At 39.8% G+C, this 26,667-nt stretch overlaps 1 protein-coding gene across 1 annotated transcript in view; it reads left to right on the top strand.

Annotated features, from left to right (window-relative positions):
* The window catches only part of Apoltp (Apolipoprotein lipid transfer particle), a 2,496,658-nt gene that overhangs the window by 1,403,491 nt on the left and 1,066,500 nt on the right, over positions 1–26,667 (top strand). The window contains exons 22-23 of the mRNA XM_089596186.1: positions 7,306–7,590; positions 7,655–7,915. Of these exons, the coding sequence (XP_089452312.1) occupies positions 7,306–7,590; positions 7,655–7,915 (546 nt within the window). The remainder of the gene's footprint in view (positions 1–7,305; positions 7,591–7,654; positions 7,916–26,667) is intronic.

Below are 26,667 nucleotides of genomic sequence, written 5' to 3'. Positions count from 1 at the left end.
CCTGAACACTGCCTTAAAGGAAATAGAACGAAGTAAGAGAAACAGGAGCCCATCAGACAGCCCTGAAAAACGCCAGCATACTATGTCTTTAAAGAAAAAGAAGACAGGTAGTGGCAAACAAAAGGAAATTCCCCTGAATGACAAAACAAGCCAGAAGAAAAAAGTGGACCCCACAACAACAGTAGTAGTGAAGATGGCTGAAGGGCAGACCTTTGCAACGGTGCTGAAGACGATGAAGGCGAATTTTGACCCTGATAAGACTGACGTGTCAATACAAAGTGTTGTCACTACAAAAAAAGGAGACATACTTATTAAGGCCAAAGGTGTAGAGAATGCTACGGCATTCTCACAGCAAATTAAGAAGTCGGTAGCTAGACAAGGTACTGTCAAAATAAGCAGCAGAAAAGTGACTTTAGAGGTCCGAAACCTGGATGCCATTGTAGAGGAAGATGAGGTCAAAAAGGCTTACGCTAGGAATTTTTAACTTAAGAGCCAGGAGCCAGAAGTAACCCCCTTAAAGCCAAATGCCAGAGGACAGAGGCTGGCTTTAATCAAGGTGAACAAAACAACTGCCAGACAAGTAGAAGAGGAAGGTAGGTTACGAATTGGCTTTGTAAGCTGCCAAATTCAAAGAAAACTTTAAGTAACAAGATGTTACAAATGTCTGGGATATGGACACGTCTTAGGAAACTGTAAGGAAAAAAAAAGATCCAAGCTTTGCTTTCGGTGTAAAAGCACAAACCACCAGAAAAAAGAGTGTCCAAGTCCAGCACAGTGCTCCCTTTGCCCAACAACGGACAACAAGCACGAAGCAGGCAGCGGAAGCTGCCCTCTACTTAGAAAAGCCCTAAAAGAGGCCAGAAACAAGGCCCAAGCAGGTTAAAAATAATGCAGAAAGGCCTTTATTTGAAAGGGAGGCTTCTGTAAACCCACGCTGCACTGGGTACTTCTTATCATCAGCAAGATAAAGCATTAAGCTTATAGTGGTGCTGGCTGAGAAGGCAGCCTACGATGAAGCGCTAGACAAGGTGCACACATATACATATGCTGGCCTTCGTGGGTCAGTACGACACCAAAAAGAAGCCTAAATGAAAAACGTCAATGCAAAACTAGAACCCCAGGTAGTTACCTCTATAAAGGAATCCGCCAGCAGTTCTGATCCGGTAAAAGGCCGATTTACTGACGCAGGCCCCACGGATTTAAGGGGGGGCCACAAAGACGTGTCTCATGGCTAACAGGGACTGCTTAATGTTCCATTGCCTTTTTTAACGGACAAAGGATGAAGAGGAAGCCTCTCGAGTATAGGCACTAACGATACCGAGGGCAGCAACGTGTCAGTATTTAGCAACTAGACAAGGAAGGAGCTTGCCTCTTTTGAAGAAGATGGTGCTAAGCTTAGAGTTAAGCGACAACAATTGGCTGATAAAGTCCAATCAGCAACGAAAGATATAACAAAGACGCTACAATTAATTAACGATAAGTACAACAACACAGCGAACGCCGTTAAAAATGGGCTGAAAGCCGCGCAAGAACACCTTCAAGAGGCAGAGGTGCTAAGGAAAGGCTTTCTTTATGAAGAAGAAATTAACGTAAACGCTTGAAAGTTGTCATTTAATTTTCTGCAGTGGAGGAAACTAAGGCAAATAATTTTTGACGGCATGTTAAGAAGAAAACCTTAAACACTGCTCTCAACCAAATAGAACGTATTTAAAGAAACAGGAGCTCATCGGACAGCCCTAAGAAACGCCAGCATATAATGTCTTTATAGAAAAAAAAAACAGTTAGTGGCAAACAAGAAGAAATTTCCCTGAACGACAAACTAAGCTAGAAGAAAAAAGTAGACGCCACAACAACAGAAGAAGTAAAGATGGCTGGAGGACAGTCCTCTGCAACAGTGCTGAAGACGATGAAGGTGAATTTTGACCCCGATAAGACTGACGTGTCAATCCAAAGTGTTTTTACTACAAAAAAAGGAGACATGCTTATTAAGGCCAAAGGTGTAGAGAATGCTACTGCATTTTCACAGCAAATGAAAAAGTCGGTAGCCGGACAAGGTACTGTCAAAATAAGCAGCAGAAAAGTGACTCTAGAGGTCTGAGACCTGGATTCCATTGTTGTGAAAGATGAGGTCAAAAAGGCTTTTGCTAGGACTTTTAGACTGAAAAGCCAGGAGCCAGAAGTAACTCTTTTAAAGCTAAATGCCATAGGACAGAGGCTGGATTTAATTAATGTGAACGAAACAACTGCCAGACAAGTAGAAGAGAAAGGCAGGTTACGAGTTGGCTTCGTAAGCTGCCAAATACGAAGAAGAATTAAAGTAATATGATGTAACAAATGCCTGGAATATGGACACGTCTTGGGCAACTGTGAGAACGAAAACAGATTCAAGCTGTGCTTCCGGTGTGAAAGCTCAAACCACTGGAAGAAAGAGTGTCCAGGCCCAGCACGGTGCTTTCTTTGCCCAACAACGGACAACAACCACGAAGCAGGCAGCAAAAGCTGCTCTTTATTCAGAAGAGCCCTGAAAGAGGCCAGGGATAAGGCCTAAGCATGAATTAAATTAGACAAAAAGGACTTAAGTTGAAAGACAGGCTTATGTAAACCCACGCTGCGCTGGGTACTCTTTACCTATTGGCAAGGGAAAGCATTAAGCTTATAGTGGTGCTGGCTAAGTGGGTGGCCTGCTATGTAGCGCTAGACAACGTGCTGGTCCTCAGGGACCCTGAGTCCTTTTCAGGACTCGAGAGCATCAGCACCTCTAGCAAATGGTGGCAAGTTAGTTTGTTAATGCTGTGAGACGCGATGGTCTCCCTAGTGGCTCCACCCTGAAGTAATGCTATCGCGGTTCCGAGGTTGATCAAAAGCCACGTGGCATTAGGGGGGTTTTAGTGGGTATGGGTGGTCTTATAAAAAAAATCCACCGAGTTTCACACTACCACTGTTCCTGCAGTGTGACTAAATGCATTTTTCCTCCCTCCACAAAAAAAAAAAAAAAAAAAAAAATACTACTACTACTACTACTACTACAACTACTACTACTACTACTTCTACTACTACTACAACTACGACAACTACTTCTACTACTACTTCTACTAGTACTAATCCTACTACTGTCACTCCCGGGTGGGTCCGGGTGGGGTTTTCGCTAGTTTCTCCATACCGGGCGCTTCTTCGGGTGTCGGATAGGGGCATTCTCTTAAAATAAGAGGTGACGATAAGCAGCTGGGGTGGCTCTCTGTGGTGGTGGTTGGGGGCGTGGATTAGGGGGCGTGTCTGGCGTTGGCACGTGTATCTGCGGCGATGTTGACGATGGAACTAGTGCCCCGTGCCTCCATTGGTATGAATGCATGGGCCGGCTCTGCTTGTGCTCCTTGTTCTTCGCTTTTTTCTGCTTCCGTGGGTGGCACTCCATTGCTTGATGCGGGCCAACAAAAACTGGCACCCGTCGTGTATAAAAGTAAGCGCCGGTTAAAACATTCTTTTCAGATACATGCATCACACACTCTTACTAAATAAACACAGGGATACTTACGGATTGTTCTGGGTTGCGTGTGGCAGGTCCTATTCCGGGCTTGCGTTGGGGGCCCGGCAACGGGTAAAGCCAGATGATGAGGCCGGGGTAAGTCTGGGTAACCACATCTTATAAGGCTGTACGCCTTATGAACAAAAAAGACGTGGTGGGCCGACTAATCTAGGCTTACTACAACTGAGTAGGCTATATGGCGGCACCTTAGTGCCTTACGCCAGCCCGTTTTGTTAGGTTGTCTGCGCGGTCTCGGAATTGTACACCTGCCGCTTGTCTCGCTGAGATGACCGTTGTGTACCAACAAATACATACATTACACACAAACACCGTTATTACACCTGTTATTCAACGCCAGGGCAGTTTTTATGGGTGGGACTGAGGAAGAGTTGCGTCTTTCGGCCGGCCCGAGCAAGTAGCAGTCTTCTCTGGTGACAAAGAGGGCTGCTGCTCTGGTTTTAACCCTTTTCAAATACTTATTTCTAGAGAAAAGGGTAGTGCTGACCTTCGCGGGTCAGTACGACAGTAAAACAATGCCACAATAAAAAACGTCCATGCAAAACAAGTACCCCAGGCGGTAATTTCCCTAAAGGAATCCGCCGGCAGTTCCGATCCGGTGAAAGCCCGGGTGACTGACGCAGGCCCCACAGATTTTAAGGGGGGCCACAAAGAGGTGCCTCATGGCCAACAGGGACTGCTGAATGTTTCATGGCCTTTTCTCACGGACAAAGGACAAAGTTGGAGCCTGTCGAGTAAAGGCACTAACAACACCGAGGACAGCACTGTGTCAGTATTCAGCAACCAGACAAGGAAGGAGCTTGCCTCTTTTGAAGAAGATGGTGCTAAGCTTAGAGTTAAGCGACAACAATTAGCTGATAAAGTCCAATCAGCAACGAAAGATATAACAGAGACGCTACAATTAATTAACGATAAGTACGGCAACATAGCGAACGCTGTAAAGAATGGGCTAAAAGCCGCGCTAAAACACCTTTAAAAGGCAGAGGTGCTATGAAAAGGCTTTCATTACGAAGAAGAAAGGTACGTAAACGTTTGGAAGTCGTTATTTAAATCCCTGCAGTATAGGGAACAAAGGCGAGAAAATTTTTGACGGCATGTTCAGAAAAAAACCTTGAACACTGCCCTTAAGAAAAAAGAACGAAGTAAGAAAAACAGGAGCCCTTCGGACAGCCCTGAGAAACGCCAGCATACTATGTCTTTAAAGAAAAAGAAAACAGTAAGTGGCAAACAAGAAGAAATTCCCTTGAACGACAAAACAAGCCAGAAGAAAAAAGTAAACGCCACAACAACAGTAGTAGTGAAGATGGCTGGAGGACAGACCTTTGCAACGGTGCTGAAGACGATGAAGTCTAATTTTAACCCTGATAAGACTGACGTGTCAATCCAAAGTGTTGTCAGTACAAAAAAAGGAGACATACTTATTAAGGTCAAAGGTGTAGAGAATGCTACTGCATTCTCACAGCAAATTAAAAAGTCGGTAGCCGGTTAAGGTACTGTCAAAATGAGCAGCAGAAAAATAACTTTAGAGGTCTGAGACCTGAATGCCATTGTCATGGAAGATGAGGTCAAAAAGGCTTTTGCTAGGACATTTGGACTTAAGAGCCAGGAGCCAGAAGTAACTCTTTTAAAGCCAAATGCGAGAGAACAGAGGCTGGCTTTAGTCAAGGTGGACGAAACAACTGCCAGACAACTAGAAGAGGAAGGCAGGTTACGAGTTGGCTTTGTAAGCTGCCGAATACGAAGAAGAATCGAAGTAATAAGATGTTACAAATGCCTGGGATATGAACACGTCTTGGGCAACTGTTAAAACGAAAACAGATCCAAGCTGTGCTTTTGGTGTGGAAGCTTAAACCACTGGAAGAAAGAGTGTCCAGGCCCAGCACGGTGCTTCCTTTGCTCAACAACGGACAACAAGCACGAAGCAGGCAGCGGAAGTTGCCCTTTATTTCGAAGAGCCCTGAAAGAGGCCAGGGATGAGGCCCAAGCAGAAATCAAATAAGGAAAAAAGGCCTTGAGTTGTTAGACAGGTTTATGTTGACCCACGCTGCTCTGGGTACTTCTTACCTATTAGCAAGGGAAAACATTAAGCTTATAGTGTTGCTGGCTAAGTGGGCGGCCTGCTATGAAGCGCTAGACAAGACGCTGGTCCTCAGGAACCCCAAGCTTTTTTTAGGACACGAGAGCATTAGCACCTATAGCAAATGGTGGCGAGTTAGCTAGTTAATGCTGTGAGACGCGATGGTCTCCATGGTGGCTTTACCCTAAAGTAATGGTAACGCGGTTCTTGGGTGGATCAAAAGCCACGTGGCGGGGGGGGGTTCAGGTGGTGTGAGTGTTCTTTTAAAAAAAACCTATAGAGTCCTACACTACCACCGTTTCTGCGGTATGCCTTATTGCATTTTTTTCCTCCACAAAAAAAAAAAAAAAAAAAAAAAAAAAAAAATAACTACTACTACTACTACTAAGTCACTGAGAAGAACCGTCATAGGATCAGGCCTAAGGCGATGGGGGTTATGCCAGCAAAAGGCAAAAAGTATTTTAAGGGTCCTGGTCCTCATGAAGAAGGTCAACTTGGTCAAGGTCGGGACTGGCGTAGGGTCCGTAGGGGAGACAAGAATGGGTGGTGTCCTTTCTGAACTGCGTAACACCGCTCCTAAGTGCCGTGATGTCCCTATCAAGGCACTTAAAAGAGCCATGGCAGACGCAGGTAGCGTAAGAATCTTTGCTACGTGCCTAACCTGAGAGATTAGGCATGTTGAATCGTCAGTGACATAGTAGGACGTCGAAGTGGCAGTAAGGGGATGCTTTGACGAAGGGCTGTATGGCCTACGATAAGGTACCGGCAATGGCAGCCCCAAGCCCTGACAAGAAGGACCACATAAGTCTTGGCTGGATTAACTGCCGGATGCGGCCAAGATCATCAGTGGAGCGCTGTTTCAGGTACCTGATCTTCGGCCATTTTGCGAGGCAGTGTGGCGGACCTGACAGTACTTAGGCATGCTGAAGGTCTGGTGAAAAGGGCCACTTGGCATGAAACTGCTCTAAAAAAGAAGTGAGCTGTTTTCTATGTGAGAACATGGTCCAGAAACTAGACACCGGAAACATCGCTGGGACCGCCAGGTGTCAAACGCCACAGGCTTCTGCAGGGGCAGCTCAGCGGAAATGGCGGTGATTCTGCAGGTGAACCTTGATAGGACCATGCTTGCGCATGATCTGCTGGACAAGTTTTCCCCTGGGGTGTGAGATTGCTCTTTATAAATGAATTGTCCATCACGTTACCAGGTTTGGGCTGGTACTGCAACAGGATTGGATGCGTTGCATTGGATTTGCAGCGACAGGCTCTTCGTATCTGACACTGGAGGCAGAGACTCTTTAGTGTGAATCAGGTGTGGAAGTGTATTCTATGTGAGTTGCTACATTTCCCTTAACTTCCTGATTGGCGTCTTTAGAGGTTGGCTTACTTACCGTAAGGATGCTGTTTACGTGTGTGAGGAGAATGGCTACGTAGTTCTGGCCGGCGACTTCAACTATAAGGACATCGCGTGGGGGAAAACAAGAACTAAGTCCATAGGGCGAGTGGGGCTAGAGATGGCCACAAGGCTAGATCTCATCGTCATGGACTCTGGTGGTTCAGCAACAGTTAGGTGACCTGGAAACCGGTGCACGATCATCGACCTTACATTGGCTTCGTCACAAATGTCGGCAGGGGTGTCTGACAGGCGGGTTCTCAAAAACTACACTGCTAGTTCCAACCAATATGTCAGCTTCATGGTAAACGAAGAACATGGTGCAAGCTTGCGAGAAGGCGCACGGCTTGGTGGAACGTGGTGAAGTTCAATCGATATTTGTTGCGGAAAGCCATGACTAGCGCGCTCTCTCCTGCCAGTTCAACCAACATTATTAACTCGGTGGAGGTCGAGGCTTTCGCAGGTGGCACCATAAGACGTGTCAAGGAGTGGTATGCCACGTGTATGCCCAAAAGAATTGCCAGGCAGGGCCAGCGTTCGTGCTACTGGTGGACTGAGGAAATTGCCAAATTGCATGGAAAGGTGCAGCGTCTACGCTGTCTTGCACAGCAACACAGAAATACTGGAGATGTGGAGGTGGCTGTAGCCCCGTACAGTTCCGTCTCTGCTCATTGAACTGTTAAGCGAGTGGTGGAAGATCCCAAGGCTCGTCCTTTTGGATAAAGGCAAACCATCTCTCTTGGTTCCGTCGTCACTCCAACCCCTGAGCATGCTGGACAATGCTGGTAAAATGCTTGAGAGGCTGATACAAACTTGTTTAAGAGGGGAAGTCAGTCTTTCGGACATTCAGTACAGTGTTCGAGGGAGAAGTTCGACGCTCATGGCTGTGGCTGTGGTTCTTGAATCGGTGAGGGGGGCGTGGAAACCCTCACATAAAATGAGGAGTGCCTGTGTCCTGGCAACTCACAACATGCAAAATGCCTTTAACTCGGCCAAATGGTCTAACATAACGAGGGCTCTAAGGCACCAGAATGCGTCGAACTACCTTAGAAAAATACTGGATAGCTATCTCAAGGATCAAGTTTTCTAGTACGACACAAAGAACGGACCAAAAGAGAGTAAATAGACGTCAGAAGTCCTGCAGGGCTCTGTTCTTGGCCCCAGCTTATGGAACACGGTCTGTAATGAATTTCTGCACCTTAAAATGCCCCGAGGGTCAAGCTGACGGGCTTTGCTGATAACATACTATTGCACATCACAGCGAGATTCTGAGAGGAGGCTCCAAGTCCAGTGGGCGGTTGAGATAGTGTCGGAGTAGCTGCGGGATCCCAGTTACGAACTAGCGATCAACAAGACGGAAATGGTGGTCCTTACTTCACAAATATGGTTTGCGAGTAACTTTCACCTGAGCGTTGCGGGTGAGGCAATCTGCGCAGGCCTGGTTGTGCGCTACCTGGGGGTGTGGGTAGACTCACCGCTCGCCTCGTGGGAGCACATCAGGAGAGCAGCCGACAAAGCCGCCAACGTTACGGAAGCGCATACACGGTTAATGGCGATTGTTGGGTTTCTGCGAAAAGCCAAAAGGAGGCTTCTGGCATCTGTTTCCAACTAAATACTGCTGTACGGCATGGAGGTGTGGGTGCACAGTGTCGAGCTCTTGGTAGATGCACTGGTGAGACAGAGCGTCAAAGAGCTCACTACGGTGCAGCGCATCGGATTCTTTAGGATCACCTGTGCTTACAACACGGTCTACTCTGCTGTTGTTATGGCGATAGTACGAATGATTCCTGTCGTGTTGCTTCCACTGAACTGGCGAAAAAAATTCCTGGGTTCCAGTGACAAAAGTGACAGCGATAGGTGTCATACTTATTAAGGCTGAAGGTGTAAAGAATGCTCTGGGGAAATTTGAAAGTTGGTAACTGGACAAGGTACTGTCAAAATGAGCAACAAAAAAGTAACATTAGAGGTCCAAGACCTGGATGCTATTGTAGAGGAAGATAAGGTCAAAGAGGCTTTTGCTAGGACTTTTAGACTCAGGTGCCAGAAGCCAAAAGTAGCGCTTTTAAAACCGAATGCCAGAGGACCGAGGCTGGTGCTGATAACTCTTGTGAAAAAACTATATCGAAAAATCACATTGTAAAACCATGAAAAAAAATAACATAAAAACATGTGGTTTTACCACTTAGTTTTAATGCGGTTTCTTGTCTTAAATCACCATGTGATTTTTAAGTAAAATCATATGGTTTTTACAAGCTTTTCTTTATTATTTATTAACAAAAGAAACTATTTCTACTTAAATTTATGTATTTAAAAAATCTTATAACGCATCAACAATGAATATGAAAATGAAACAAAAGAAAAAAAAGGCTCTAAGGAGAATTGAACTTTGGCTCACAGATTATTAGCCAAGTATCTTATCCATTGCACTATAGTGGATTTGTTTCTAATTTTGTGTCCTTATCAGGTACAAAAGGTACAGTATTCTGTTATTTGTATTTGTACATAACTAGTTCTTTACATATAAACTACAGTAAAATCGTGTGAATTTGTGTATGCAATAAATTTAACATTGTTATTAATAATACGTGTCAAGATAGTTGTTTTTGAGATAAAATAGCTACGGCAATTAAACCTTCAATTTAATTTGTTGATTGTACATACTTAAATAATTAACTCTTCAGTCTTACATTATCCAATAATTAAATTGATATTTAATGAATTATTAATCATAATGATAGCTGTATTTTTCTATTTAGTTGTAAATAAAAAATTTTTAGCTCAATATTAATATTCTAAAAGAATATATTGCAAATAAAAATCCTTGAAATAAATTTATTATTAATAGAAGTATGTGCAAATACCAATAACACAATACTATACCTTCTGTAGCTAATAAAGACGAAAAATTCTAAGCCAGCATCAAGTCCCCTCTGGTCACGTGGATGAGAAAGTTAAGTACACAAATTGTTTTTATATGTTATTTAAAGTAAAATTGTATGTATTATTTTTATCTATGAATTTCGGAGATTTTGATTAATAATACATGATATTATGATATTTATCTTCCGGTAAGTTTTACAAAAATTAAAGTGCTTAATCACTCATTATTTTTCTGTTTTTGTATTCCTAAATATATAGCAAAAGATATCAGTTATAATTTTAATTAGTTATTTAATAAATATAAATATAAATATTTAATAATGTATGACTAAAAAGTGTATCTTTTTGGTATGTATAATCAGCAAATTAAATTGTAAGTTCGATTGCCGTAGCCATTTTATCTCGAAAACAAGTATCTGAAGACCCATTATAGTAACACTGATAAATTTATTGAATACACATATTCACACGATTTTACTGTAGTTTATATGTAAAGAACTAGTTACGTACAAATACAAATAACAGAATACTGTGCCTTCTGTACCTTATAAGGACACAAAATTAAAGACTAGAATCACATTTACTCTAGTCCCATGGATAGGATACTTGGCTAAGAATCTGTTTGCCAAAGTTCAATTCATTGTAGAGGTTCTTTTTCTTTTGTTTTATTTTTGTATTCATTGAGATCAAAATAAGGCAAAAAGGCCTTGAGTGGTAAGAGAGGCTTATGTGGACCCACAATGCACTGAGCACTTTTTACCTATATGCAAGGGAAAGCATTAAGCTTATAGTGGTGCTAGCTAAGTAGGCGGCCTACTATGAAGCGCTAGACAGGGTGCTGGTCCTCAGAGACTGTTGTGTACCAACAAATACATACATTACACACGAACACTATTCTTATAATTGTTACTCAACGCCAGGGCGGTCTCCGTGGGTGGGACTAAGGGAGAGTGGCGACTCCCGGCCGGCCCGAGCAAGTAGCGGTCTTCTCTGGTGACAGAGGGGGCTGCTGCCCTGGTTTAAACCCTTTTCAAATACTTATTTCTAAAGAAAAGGGTAGTGCTGGCCTTCGCGGGTCAGTACGACACTAAAATAATGCCACAATAAAAAACGTCGATGCAAAACAGGTACCCCAGGCGGTAACCTCTCTGAGGGAATCCACCGGCAGTTCTGATCCGGTGAAAGCCCGAATGACTGACGGAGGCCCCACGGATTCTGGGGAGGGGGGCCACAAAGACGTATCTTATGGCCAACAGGGACTGCTAAATGTTCCATGGCCTTTCTTTACAGACAAAGGATAACGAGAAAGCCTGTCGAGTATAGGCACTAAAGACACCGAGGTTAGCAACGTGTCGGTATTTAGCAACCAGACCCAGGAAAAGCTTGCCTCTTTAAAGAAAAGTGCCACTAGGCTCGGAGTAAAGCGACAGCAAGTTGCTGATAAAATCCAATCAGTAACGAATGACATTACAGAGACGCTACAACTGATTAATGACAAAAACGGCAACACAACGAACGCTGTTAAAAATGGGCTCAAAGCGGCGCTCAAGCATCTTCAAGAGGCAAAGGTGCTAAGAAAACGCTGTCTTACTAAAAAAGATTTGTATACCAACGCTTGAAAGTCGTCATTTAAATCCCTGCAATGGAGGAAAAAAAAGGCGAGATAATTTTTGACGGCATTTACAGAAACGAACCCTAAACACTGCCTCAAAGGAAATAGAACGAAGCAAGAGAAACAGGAGCCCATCGGACAGCCCTAAAAAACGCCAGCATACTATGTCTTTAAAGAAAAAGAAGACAGGTAGTGGCAAACAAGAAGAAATTCTTCTTAATGACAAAACAAGCCAGAAGATAAAAGTGGACGCCACAACAACAGTAGTAGTGAAGATGGCTGAAGGACAGACCTTTGCAACGGTGCTGACTATGGAGGCGAACTTTGACCCTGATAAGGCTAAAGTGGCAGTCCAAAGTGTTGTCGCTACAAGAAAAGGAGACATACTTATTGAAGCCTAAGGTGTAGAGAATGCTACTGCATTCTCACAGCAAATTCAAAAGTCGGTAGCCGGATAGGGTACCATGAAAATGAGCAACAAAAAAGTGACATTAGAGGTCCGAGGCCTGGATGCCATTGTAGAGGAAGATAAGGTCAAAGAGGCTTTCGCTAGGACTTTTGGACATCAGAGCCAGGAGCCAGAAGTAACTCTTTTGAAGCCAAATGCCATAGGACAAAGGCTGGCTTTAATAAAGGTGGACGAAGCATCCGCCAGATAAGTAAAAAAGGAAGGCAGGTTACGAAATGGCTTTGTAAGCTGCCGAATTCGAAGAAGAATTAAAGTAACAAGATGTTATAAATGCCTGGGATATGGACACGTCTCGGGCAACTATGAGGACGAATACAGATCCAAGCTGTGCTTCCGGTGTGGAAGCTCAAACTACCGAAAGAAAGAGTGTCCAAGTCCAGCATGGTGCCTTCTTTGCCTAACAACGGAAAACAAGCACGAAGCCGGCAGCGGGAGCTGCTTTTTATCTAGAACAGCCCTAAAAGAGGCCAGGGATAAGGTCCAAGTAGAATCAAAATATGTCAAAAAGGCCTTGAGTTGTAAGACAGGCTTATGTGGACCTACGCTGCTTTGGGTACTTTTTACCTATTAGCAAGGGAAAGCATTAACCTTTTAGTGGTGCCGGCTGAGTAGGCGGCCTTCTATGAAGCGCTAGACAAGGTGCTGATCCTCAGGAACCCCGAGTCCTTTTCAGGACTCGAGAGCATCAGCACCTCTAGCAAATGGTGGCAAGTTAGCTCGTTTATGCTGTGAGACGCGATGGTCTCCCTGGTGGCTCTACCCTGAAGTAATACTAACGCGGTTCCGGGGTGGATCAAAATCCGCGTGGCACGGGGGGGGGTTTTAGTGGGTATGGGTGGTCTATTAAAAAAAAATCCATTGAGTCCCACACTCTTGCTGTCCCTGTGGTGTGCCTCAATGCATTTTCCCTTGCTCAACAAAAAAAAAAAAAAAAAAAAAACTACTAAGGTGGTTTGGGAAGGACTTTCACTTGAACGTGATGGGTGAGGCAATCTGCGCAAGCGTTGGGGGGTGCTACCTGGGGGTGTAGGTTGACTAATGGCTTACCTTCTGGGAGCACATCAAAAAAGCAGCCAACAAAGCCGCCACGTTTGCGGGAGCGCTAACACTGTTTTTATGTCGAACGTTGGGGGTCCGCTAGACGCCAAAAGACGGCTCCTGGCGTCGGTCACTAACTTGATACTGCTCCTTAGCTCGAAGGTGTCAGCGGATGCGGTTACAAGATGGGACGTCCGAGAGTGCCTCATTTCGGTGTAGCGCATCGGATCTCTAAGGATCGCTTGCGCCTACCGCACGGTCTCCTTCGCTGCTGTTATAGTGATAGCTTGAAAGATTTTCATCGTGTGGCTTGCACTGGAGCGTCGAAGAAGATTCTTAGACTGTAGTGACGAAAGTGATGGTGACAGGCGGGAGAAAACGTTGACAACGTGGCAACAGGATTGGGATCTGGCTAGTGTGGGTAGATGGACACACTGGCCGATCCCAGACCTGTGACCATGGGTGGGGAGAGGGCATGGCGGTGGACGGTTACGTCGGGTCAGTGGTGCGTTGCAAGAAGTAAGAGGAAAAAGCCGACGTGCAGGACTCTGAAGCTGCCCTTTAGGCAGCAGCAAGGTAAAGCATTTAATGTTATAGTGCTAGAGAACGGGTGCCAATCTTCAGGGATCCCGAGTCCTTTTCAGGACTTGAGAGGATTGGCACCTCTAGCAAATAGTGGCAAGTTAGTTTGTTAATGCTGTGAGACGGGATGGTTTCCCTGGTGGCTCCACCCTGAAGTTATGCTAACGCGGTTCTAGGGTGAACAAAAGCCACGCGGCGCGGCATGGAGGGAGGGCTTTAGTGGGTATGAGTGGTCTAAAATGAAGAATCCACCATGTCCCACACCACCACTGTCCCTGTGGTGTGCCTTAATGCACTTCTCCTCCCTCCAAAAAAAAAACTACTACTACTTCCACTAGTACTACGGAAAATATTTATGCTATGGGTTGACTGACGACATATCTAACCAGCGTAGAGTCGTACAGCACCTGCGGCGTCTTGCACAGCAACACAAAAATTGCGAAGATGCTAAGGTAGCCGTTGCTGATTACAAGAGCGCAAAAATGGCCTTGAAGAGAACAATCATGGTGAACAAGAATCGATGATTCCGTAATTTTATTGCTGGGATAGATAGGGACACATGGAGTCTGGGTTGCCCTATTGCGTAAAAAGACTGCGAGGCTCCGACCTTTCACCACCGATGGAATCTTCTTTTTTGGAAATGGTAGTCTCTTGGCTCTATCCAGAATATCCTCAAACGGGGTAAGAGAACTTTAATGCTGGCCAAGTTTCTCTCTATATCCTTGATAAAATGAGGTTAGTAGTAACGGAGACAGCGGGGTGAATAGCCCCTGGTTCAGATGAGGTACCATCAAAATTTCATAAGGTCATAGCTGTAGAGAAGCCATACGTTTTGTTGGACATGTTTGATGTGTGCCTACCCGTTGGATTCTTCAGTGAGCATTGGAAGATCCAGAAGCTTGTTCTTTCAAACAAGGGCATATCACTTCTCTTAATCACATCATCATTTCGACCCTTAGGTATGTTTGACAATTTTGAAAAATTGCTTGAGAGGCTGATAACAACAAGTTCGAAAGAGAAAAAACAGCTTTTTGGACAACCAGTATGGGATCTAACAGCGGCATTTGATGGTCATGGCTGTGGCTCAGGTTTTTGAGTTGGTTAAGAAGACATGGGAACTCTCATAAAACGAGAAGCGTCTGTGTTCTGGTGACTCTTCACGAAAAGAATGACTTAAATGGTCCAACATAATAAGGGCTTTTGAAGCACCAGAATGTACCAGACTACCTAAGAAATATCCTGGATATTTACCTCCAGAATCGAGTACTCTGATACGACATGAAAGACAGACCAAGTGAGAGGTGTCTGACGCCGGGGGTCAAACAGTGATCTGCCCTTGGCCATGGCCTTTGGAACCTGCTTTATAATGAACTCCTGCGCTCTGGAATTCAAGAGACAAGCTGATGGGCTTTGCTGATGACATAGCATTGCACGAAACAGCAAGATCTAGAGAGAAGGCTGAGCGCAAAATATGGTGGACGTTTACAACGGTGTTCGAGTTGCTTTGGGATAACGTTCTCGAACTTACGATAAAAAAAACAAAGATGATCCTTCTCACCAGGCAAAGATGGTTTGGGAAGCACTATCACCTGACCGTTGAGAGTGAGATTAATCTGCACAAGTTTGATGGTGTGGTACCTAGGAGTGTGGATAGATTCACGGCTTACCTTCTGGGAGCACATCAAGAGAGCAGCCGATAAGGCTGCTGGGGAATCTAGAGCACTTTGACGGTTAATGCCGGATAATGGGGGGTTACGGAAAGCGAAAAGATGGCTTTTTGCGTTGGTCTTCAACTCTATCTTGCTGTACGGCGTGAAGTTATCGGTAGATACGCTCACAAGTAGGGACATCTGGAAGCGCCTTACTTTGGTGCGGTGCTTGGAATCCCTGAGGATCGCGTGGGCCTATACCATGGTTTCCTCCACTGCCACTATGGTAATAGTACTAGCAATTTCCTACATGCTGCTTGCGCTAAAGTGGTGGTGAAAATACCTTGGCTTTGGTGATGAAAGGGACAGCGACTGGCAGCAGTAAACGTTGATGATGTGGCAACACAAGTGCGATTGTGCTGGTATAGGTAGATAAACGCACTGGTTAATATCACACCTATAACCATTGGTCAATAGAAGACTCAAAGAGGTGAATGACTGACTCCCCCAGCTAACCTCTAGGCATGGCTAGCTTAATATCTATCTTAATCGCATTGTGGTGGTAGCACAACTTAGATACACTTACTGCCATGCAATGTATGATACCGCCGAACATACGTTTTTCGTATGCGAGAGATGGTGCCGTTAGCGTCAGCAGCTGGTTAACTATGTTGCATGGCACTTGATTCTGAAACTGTTATCTCTGAGATGCTACGTACCAAAGAGGGGTATAAGGTAGTGAATAGCTCAAATGGGTCTATTATCTAGTGAAAAACAGAAGTGGAGAGAGCTGCCACGCATGAAAAAGCATCAAGCATTTAGTGGTGCTTGCAAAAATTGTAGATTATAATGAAGCGCTAAACAACGGGTGCTGATCCTCAGGGATCCTGAGTTGTTTCAGGGACTCAAGATGATTGGTACCTCTAGCAATGGGTGGCAAGCTTGCTTATTAGTACTGTGAGATACGACGAATCCCGTGGCTGCATCACCCAGAACTAATGCTAACGTGATTCTGAGGGAAACGAAAGATTATTAATAGTACGCTATTTCTTGATTTTTGTATAGTTTTGAGATCTTTTTTGAAATCATTTCCGCAAGACTTTTGAGCTTTATTTATAAGATACTTAGTCTGATTTTATCTATGTCATTTTAATTTAGTTCTTATGTAAATGTATAATATCTACGACGATTAAAGGTGGTGATATCTCGTACTGTTAGTTGTATCACGTAGAATTTGGTCTGTTAGAAAACTTTTATATTATTTTGCAGCTTATTGTTTGCAATACGTTAACTTACATGTTTTTGGAAGGAATGCCCATAAGTGTATTTACTTGATATTAAATTCTCGTTAGTGCGAGAAATTGTAAGAATGTTTGCTTTATTTACCGTTCAAGATTGATTTTTTCTAGGGGTGTTAGTCGCTACATACCATTTTACCACTGGCGTGGCTGAAATTTTTTAGAATTATTTTTAAAGTAACTATAGATTTAATTTACTTTAAAATTTTTAGAATATTTAAAGAAACAAGATTTAATAAAGAAAAAAAAGAAAAAATGATTTTTCATCACTCTGTTCAATGGGCAACAAAATTTGTTTAAATGTATTCCTTGAAGTTTGTAGCGTAGTTGCAGAAGATGATGCATTGGAAAATTTGGTAGAGGATTTTATTTGAATGAGCTTTCTATTAGAGATGAAATAATTTATTATTTACGTAGTCGCTTATAACAGTTAGAGAGAATATAGATCAAGATGTCGATAAAAGAGAATTGACTAGTATTTTATTTTAATGACTATCTTGATGGAATTTGATAGGAGATAATAAAAAAATAAGTTTTTTGGCATACTTTTGAGACTTAACATATGGTCGTTATAACTCTTCTAGTACAAGGAGTTTAAGTTTGATAATTCTATGGCCCTACTATTAATTATTCTTGTCTATTCTTGTCTTTGACGTTCTTCACTCAATTTTGTCTAAAGCGGTTAAAAGAGCATATTAATTTTATTTGTGGCTCATATACTTTAATTTGTTGTTGTTTTAATTTAAATTTACATAGGCCTAAAAGGTTTTTGATTTCACTAACTTTACTTACCTTGTACAATTTAGTCATCTCTTGACTTCCACCTTCCATGAATACATCATACACGAGAGACGTCAGAAGTCTTCTATTAGGTAAAGTAACTTTTATGCTTTTTTATTAAATCAAATGTAAGAAAAACTACTTCTCTGGCTATTTATTATTTGGATCCTTTTTTTAAACTAATGACTGTACTGACAATATTAGAAACCATAACTAATACTTAAAGATCTTAGCTTCGTAAAGTAACATACTAACTTATAAAATGGTACTTGAATTAAAGAGTACAAACAAATTAAATAGTATCTCACTCCAGATAGTTGTATTATTGCAGACCTGGTATTTTTTCAATTATAACTTCGACTAAATGAACAGAATATTTGAAATAGTTTTTTTCAATATACCATTGAAATCATTTGGATTTAAAAATATTATTTATTTATTAGTCTCACGTTATAAAGTCTCAAATATCATTATTATTGGCTTTTTTAAATACATTTTTGAAAACCTGTCCTCAAAATCACCTGCCTTTTGTGAGCTTTGTCTGTTCACAGAATATTAAATTTTTTAAAGAAAACATAAATTATTCAGTTATTTGACATAATAAAGTTTCAATTTTTTTCAATGTTAGCTCTGGTAGCTATATTTTTTAAAAGCTATTTTTAAATTCACCTGCTTTTCTGGATTGATGTTCAATCAAAGAACAAGTACAAAGGCTTTAGTTCCGTAAAATTAAATCTTTTAAAGTAAGATAGAAAATAAGTAGCATCAAACTAGATTAACTGTGAGTACGATATGTATGTCATATATGTAAGAGGTAATGTTAAGCGTGCTCTCATTCATATCAAAATCGGTACAGGTTTAATAATCTAACTTGTATGTGAAAACATCTCTAAAAAGTATGGCTCACTTTTTTTGATAATTTCGTCCCCACACTGGTGTAAGAGTTACACCGGTGCAGTGATTCAGGCGTTGGATACCACATATGTAATAATTACTCATGCAGAAAATGTGTTCAGATTATAATTATTGGCGTTGACAAGAAAAGGTGCACCAATTATTGATAATAATTGGCTGTGAGTGCTGAGCATCATAAATGAAGACAGCAGTACAGGTGGTATTTTAATCAATGAAATAGGTAAAGTATCATTAAACCTAGTGTTTTCAATGATTATTTTTTTTAAAAGCTTGGTTAATGTATTTCAGATTGAAAAATTTTATCGAAAGAAATTCTGGTTTTAGAAACACACTTGCACTTAACTAGGTGTAATAAGAGAGATAGTCCAAAAAAAGTAACATTGTTTAGGGAACAATAGAATACCAGCACCAGTGCAACCTAGCAAATGAAATATTTTTACTGCAATCACTTTCAAGACAAATAGTCAAATAAAGATTTGTAGTGATTCTCACGTCAAAATAAACCCTTAAAATGATGAGGCACCTTGTACCTCTTGTTCTAGATGTTCTAGTGATCTATCAAGGGAATACAGTACAGTGAAAATGAAATTAATACCAAGCATATTAAAAAATAAGGCTTGATGCTGTGTCACAAGCGTTAATTACCACTAACACACTAATGCTTATTTCATCATACTCCTTGGGCTTTTAGTATCGTACTCATGCTTCACTGGCTTCGAAGAAAGATTGGAACGTTTACGTTAAATGTTTTAGGTATACGTACATTTTTTGACGATATTTGTGTAATAAAGTGTGGCTAAACCTTAGAGCATATATACCTGGAGGGAGCATACAATGCTTCGGCCGCGAGACTAGCAAAGAGAGAGAGGGCCCATAAAGTAGGATATGCTTTCCCTCTCTTACACTCCGATAATTGGCTAACCCCCTCCCGCGTATATAGTTATAGTCGTCTCTAAGAGTAGAGCTGGTAAGAGAAGAGAGCGTAAATATATATATATAGCTTTACCTCGACACCCCTCTCCCTCTTCAGCCAATATATGTATAACTCAAGCTCTTGTGACATACAATTTATGTATTACATCTATTGCAGTCCTAGAAGTCAACGATGATAGCTGAGTAGGTTGCATGCACTGAATGGTGTTTGTTTGCAGCTGTAGACCTGGATCAAGTTCCGACTGGAAATTTTTTTTTTTTTTTTTCATGTTACAGTGTATAATTTTGTTGAATGATTGATTGGAAAAATATCGTCAGGGACATTCTTCTCTACAATTTTAACGATTTCTGTGAATAAATTTTTTTCCTTTGTAATACATTCTAAATACTTTTTCAACAATTTCGCAAACTGTTATAACATTTAGTGATGGCAAAATCAGACTATCTATATTTTTTATTTTTGTCAAAGGTGAATGACTAGGTTCCAAAGTGAGTGTCAAAGGACATTAGTAACATTTTGTTTTATTCCAATATGGATCGAATAACGAATCCAGCAAAGTGACCCACGACATTCTCTATGTATTTTTTTCTTGTTTCTTAACCATGAAACCTCCTTTAGCTCTAACTGAACTAAAAATATTTTCCAGATGGTTCTTGCGACAGTTTCTACTGTAGTAAAAATCTATCATTTTTGTTAAAATCCTGATAAAAAATACTAACGATGTTGAACAATGTTGCTACGATTCCACTATTCTATGGTAAGGAAACAAAAAAAAATTCATAGTCAATGTCGTGGGTCACTCTGCTGGATTCGTTATTCAATCAATATTGAAATAAAACAAAATGTCACCAATGTTCTTTGACACTCACTTTAGAACCTAGTCATTCATCTTTGACAGAAATAAAAAAAAGAGGTCGTCTGATTTTACCATCACTGAATGTTATAACAGTTTGCAAAATTGTTGAAAAAGTATTTAGAATGTATTACAAAGAAAGAAAAATATATTTACAGAAATCGTTTTAATTGTAGAGAAGAACGATCCTGATGATATTTTTCCAATCAATCATTCAATGAAATTGTACACTATGACATAAAAAAATTTAAAAAAATTTCCCAGTCGGGCCTCGATCCAGGTCTACAGTTGCAAAAAAATATACCATTTGGCACATGCAGCCCACTTAGCTATCATCATTGACTTCTAGAACTGCAATAGATGTAATATATAAATTACATGTCACCATCAGAGCTTGAGTTATACATATATTGGCTGAAGAGGTAGAGGGGTATCGAGGTATAGCTATATATACATATGCTCTCTTCTCCTACCAGCTCCACTCTTAGAGACAACTATAACTATATACACGGAAGGGGGCTAGCCAATCATCAGATTGTAAGAGACAGAAAGCATATCCTCCTTTACGGGCCCTCTCTCTCTTTGCTAGTCTTGCTGCCGAAGCATTGTGTGCACCCTCCAGGTATATATGCTCTAAGAGCTAAATGGAACGCAACAAACGATTAAAATAAGTTTCATTCAGGTTGCAATATCTCAGATTAACATTAGCTATACTGAAAATATTATTATCTAGAGATACTGCAGTTCTATACAATTCATTTACGCTCATACGTAACGAAACTAGTAGCGCCATAGCTAGTGCATTGTAGACACCTTGCAGTCAAGTAATGAAAAGCAGAACCACCGTTATCCTGAATCTTGACCACTGGCGGCTGACAAATGGCTCTTTTAAAATGTAGCTAGACTCGTATAGCAGTCGTGCAGTAAGCTGTTTTCTGTACCATGCATAATACTGTGGGGTATGTATGTATATATGTATAAATAAAATCGTTGGTTCTACTGTAATAAATATATGTTGACAAAAAAAAACTTGTATGAACAGTTACATGTATGGTGGGTAATTATGATGACAATAAAGGAGTTACGTTAAGGTCTGCATAATTCCACCATTTTAATTTTCTCTGTAGAAGAAGTTAAACTTTTATTTTTTTCTGAGTAAAAGTACGATAGTAACCATTAAGATACACGATGAACAATGAAAATCTTTGCCTGAATAGAAGTGCGATATTGATGTTTACTTTAGAAAAAGTGCAGCATTAGTCGTATCCTTAGTACGTGATATCTAATTTCTTTTTTTTTTAAGGACCAGTAACAATGAAAACTTTATATCTATGTTTGCTGGAGGTAAAGTGAGATATTGATCTTTGCCATGGGTGACGTTGGATATTAACTTTTAAGTAAAGGGATATTAAAGTAATAATATTACAGTTGACAAATTTCAACAGAAAAGTGAAGTATAAAGTCATAAGGACTTGTGAAATAAATAGTGTATTTAGAACATTTTTTGTCATTGCTCTAACGTGATTCCTTTTCTACTGTTCTTAGCACACGATACCTTTAAAGGACAGTGTGCAAAGTTTAATTGTGTACAGTTAGGTTTTTAAATATTTTGATGGCTGATGATTTATTTTATGTTAGGGACACATTCTGCATGAAAACAAGCATAGTATTTAAAAATATTTTGCAAGATCTAGAAAAAGTTATAATTAACAAGTAATAATGGCTTATAAAAAAATATGCACAAGGGCCATTGATGAATAAAAAGTTTTTTCTAATTTATTTTATTTTTAATGAAATCTTAAGCCTACAGGTTTTTATGGAATAGTAATAAAGCTAAGTAATTAAACTGAAATTTGAAATTTTTTTTTTTTAAATTTTATTATTAATGCTAATCCTCATAAAATCTGAAAAAAAGAGGTTTTACAGTTTTAGCAATAGGCTGAAAGAAAGCACATTGGACTGGGAGCTAAGCCTGAAGTGTGTTAAAAAAAATTACTGCAGCAAATCTTACGAAGTTTAAGACCATCAAGATTTGTTGAGATCCACGTGATTTTGTAATCTTTTTTCTTTATCACGAGTACCCGCAAGTGCCCGTTAAGTGCCCGTCAAGTGCCGGGCACATAGAGGTATAAGAATAGAGGGGAAAAGCGCTATACTAGCCCATTAGTGGCAGCGACAGCATAATTAGGTGTAACGGAGCATCTGTTTTTGTTGCCAAAGCAACGTTATTGGCTACTTCTTCATCCTGAATCCTACAGTTGATTCAATCTCATGTAGAACTCAACCAATAACATAACTGCCAGACAAAGACAGATGCCTCGTTACGTAGCGAATTTCGCTGTCACATATGACACCCCCTTTTCTCCTCTATTCTTATAGTACCCGGCAAGTACCCGCTAAGTGTCGCCAAGTACCCGCCAAGTGTCTCCCAAGTACCCACCAAGTTCTTCCCAAGTACTCTTTATAAAAAAAAAAAAAAAATAAAAAAACACGTGGATCTTAACAAATGTTAATGGTGTTAAACTCTGTAAGAATTGTGGCAGTAATTTTTTTTAATACACTTCGGGCTTGGCTCCTAGTCCAAGGTGCTTTCTTTTAGCCTATCGCTAAAACTGTCAAACCGCCTAACTTCAGATTTTGGGAGGGTTAGTATTAATAATAATATTTTAATAAAAAAAATTTTCAAGTTTCAGTTTAAGTTTTTTACTTCATTAATATTGTAAATCTGAAGGTTCAAGATTTCATTAAAAATAAAATCAATTAGAAAAAACGTTCTCTTCATCAATGGCTATCGTGCACATTTTTTCATAAGCCATTATTAATTGTTAATTATAACATATTCTATATCTTGCAAAATTTTTATAAATAATGTGTTTGTTTGCATGCAGAATGTGTCGCAAACATAAAATAAATCCTCAGCCATCAAAATATTTAAAAAACCTAATCATACACAATTAAACTTTGCACACTATCCTTTGAAGGTATCGTGTGCCAAGAACAGTGGAGATGAAATCACGTTTGAGCAATGACAAAAAAGTTCCAAATACACTATTTATTTCACAAGTTCTTATAACTTCATACTTCACTATTCTGTTAAAATTTGTCAACTTTAATATTTTAATAACAATGCACAAATACATAGATCTTTTGAACTATAACACTGATATCCAAAGGGTCGTTTTTAATGCTACCTAAAATGCAACTCGTAGGTTGCAAGAGAAGTAGTTGAAAAATTGAAAGCTTCAACACCGACAAAGTAGCGAATAAAACTTGTTTTGCTTATATCTTGTAATAGTAAGAGGCTGAATAAAAATAAAAATACCATCGTGTTAATCGGAAAATTTCCACCTGATTTGATATTTTGCTTTAATTTGTAGCAAAACTAAATTTTTAGATAAAAATTTAATAAAGGAGGTTTTGCTAGATGTGTGAGTGAGTGAGATACAGAGTGCATCGATAAGTAGTTGTGTATACCAATATAAGTATGCTTCTAACAGTGTCATCAGCTGGCAATATGTACAGGTATAGATTCACTTGACGATATGAGTAGTATCGTTATTAGTTTATGTATGAAAAATTTGTGCTAGTCTTGATGGGATATGCTCATAAAATTTGATAATCTAGATGAAAAATGTATAAACAAGTTGTGATTCTACTCATCTAAAAAGGAGTATTACTTTTCAATTAACTAACACACTTAAAAAATTACTCTTACTATTATAATAATTTTTTTCGTAGCTAATAAGTTTTTTTTAATAATACTCTTGTCGTCACATGATTTTGTAGCTAATTATTATAATATGTATGAAATTACATTGGAATCCGATAATTAGATATATGATTAGATGGCTTTGAAATATGACAGCATAAGGAGCAGACAATATTAACCTTAAAGCATTAATATCTAACCTTTACATTACACGCAACTGATACAGCAGTAAAATAGCAGACGTTCTTGCGCATGCGTGGATATGCCCATGTATACAGCTATACTGAGGGTACCTCATTGCTTACCGATTAGCAGAATGACTATTGACGACTATTTTTAATCATCTTCCATTTAAAAGCTATGAGCCCTAATAATATAATTCAAACGAGGTTCGCTTCAGAAAAAATTGCTCTACACGCTGTTCTAAGGAAATACCACCGTTGCATATCAGCCTGTAAATATCCATGCATAAGAAATGTATTTGTGATACATAAGACAGTTTGTAAGTAAGATATCTGTTGCAGCTGTTGGATACTATAAGGATTCAATACCCACTGACTTTTCTATTATTCTACATTGATCTGAAATTGAAAAAGGAAAGCAGATTAGTTATCTTAATTTCAAGTTAGATAGCAGATTTTATTGAGAATCTTATGTTTAAAATATTATGAAAAAAAAACAACATATCAAATGTACGTTTTTTACAAACTAAAACGTATCCTTATCACAAGTTAGTTACCAAATTTTTACTATTTCATATTTAACAGTGTGGCTACTTATGGTATTGCGGCCTGGGGTTCTACGCATCAAAAGGTTTTGGATTTCGTACAGACATAATAAGTAAGAATATTTAATGTACAGACATATTTTCAAAGAGCTAGGGTGTGGGAGAATCATTAAACTAATTGATTTTTCTGAGATATGTATGTTCAGTGCGGCTGGAGCATTTATTGATTTATATGTAGATTACCGTTTAGATGCCTATTGTAAACTGTGGGAAGTGCTTGAGATACCTACTTAGGCAGAAATGTTAAGATATTTTTAAAAGGCTTCTTTGAGTGGCGAAGCGTTGATAATTTTTTTATCAAAATAAAGGCACTCCAAGGATGGCATTTTAATTGTTTTATTCATTTTAAAACTGTTATTATTTTTTAAGCAAGATATCATTTTTATGTATGTTAACCGCTTTTTTAAGGTTTAAGGATTATAATTATGAACATAGTAAACATATCCAAGTCATAGTTCTGCAAGTCCTGAGACTATGGTGCAAGTGCCTTTATTAGATTTATTCAGTCACATTTCGTACTCTGATAACAGTATTCACTAACGATTCGTACATTTGTAAAGTTTATGTTAACAGTGCACCCGTTTTAGGAAAGTGCAACCTACGCGCACTAGTTTATGTTTGGTGTATTGTGGTAGGTACCTCAAAAATGTAAGGTAAAGGCACTAGTTACCGGCTGCGACCAGTACCTGGCCACCAACACCATTTCACGAACCATAAGAATCAACTTTAATACTAATAAGTGACAGGGTACTATAACTGTAAAAACTCATCAATAATTCATTTTAAAATGTAGTGACGTTGGTTTTTTTATTTCAAGACTTTAAAAAAAATTTTGAAAAAATGGTGGCTAAGTACTAGAGCACTTGTACATAAGGTGTGTACACAACTTCACTTTTGGTAAGCAATAGTAGCCATACACCAGTAAGCATACACATAATGTATGGTATATGTTAAAATAAAAAATTAGTAAATAAAATTTAAATCAAATTCGGTACTAAGTTGATTTGACATGAAAAATAAAACTGTATTTATTCCGCATACGATGGTGTATGCGATTAGATTCAAGTTTTCTTACTCTTAGAATAGCAATGGATCTATTTGCCATCATTTGAACTTCATTGTCATAACTTTAATAAAATGTTAAACTTCCTTTTTGTATTTAAGATATTACATGACTATGAAACCGGTGTATTCAAGACCTGGGTCATTTAAATCAATTAACAGATGATTTGAAATGTGATTGATTACTTACACGTTCCTACACACCTACCCTTCTACACACACATATACACAGGCACCAGACACACATCTCATAACGATTAACTGTTTCGCTCTAAACAAGATTTTCAAATTTAAAACACGCAAAAATTATGATGACATTACGCAATAAGTATAAATGCCTCGGGGCCGCACCCCTACTACCCCTCAGTCCTGCTACACATTTATTTCTTTTACAGATTAAGATTAGCTTATCTGAGGTTAAAGAAAAAAATCTAAATGGATTTAGTTAAATAAGGAAAAAACCAAATTACTAATGTTACATTTCGTCACTAGGGCACAAAATACAAGCATAAGTGCCCAAAGGTCGCACTTGTTGTAGGTTGGTGCCTGAGTCGCGAATGATGTTTTTCTTACCGAGGGCGCAAAGTGCAATTTTGCGCCCATGGGCACACTTTGCGCCCAGTAAATCACTTTGGACCCTATAGCAGAAAAGTAGTTTGGGCCTGTAGGGCGCAAAAAACTTTTCTGCCCTAGGGCCCAAAGTGATTACAAGGGTGCAAAGTGTGACCTCAGGCCGCAAACCGGTAGTTGCACTTTTGACCCATGGTAAGTAAAAGAAATTTTATTATATAATTAATATTATTTACCAAACATAAGCATTAGTTTAAAAAAAACTAGTCAACTATTAATGAGTACTTAGTAGTTTTTAAGTAAAAAGTTTCATCAAGACACTTATGGTAACGTAGATCTACAATTTTATCACTTGCCTGAATCTATGAACGAGCATTATGGGACGCCGTATGCACATAGGTGCCAATAATGCACAGTAAGTGGTCATCAATCACGAGTTTGCCAGTGCTGCTGTGGCTACGATAATGGAGATCGCAGCTGGCTATAGAGCTAATACCTTCGACAGTATCATTATACGTACA

Source organism: Copidosoma floridanum, unplaced genomic scaffold (genome assembly GCF_036245765.1).
Source record: "Copidosoma floridanum isolate Cflo_tuat_1 unplaced genomic scaffold, Cflo_Japanese_pri ptg000004l, whole genome shotgun sequence".
In the NCBI taxonomy this organism is placed as follows: domain Eukaryota; kingdom Metazoa; phylum Arthropoda; class Insecta; order Hymenoptera; family Encyrtidae; genus Copidosoma; species Copidosoma floridanum.
The sequence above is the reverse complement of the archived record's forward strand: the minus strand, read 5'-3'. Positions and strand labels throughout refer to the sequence as shown.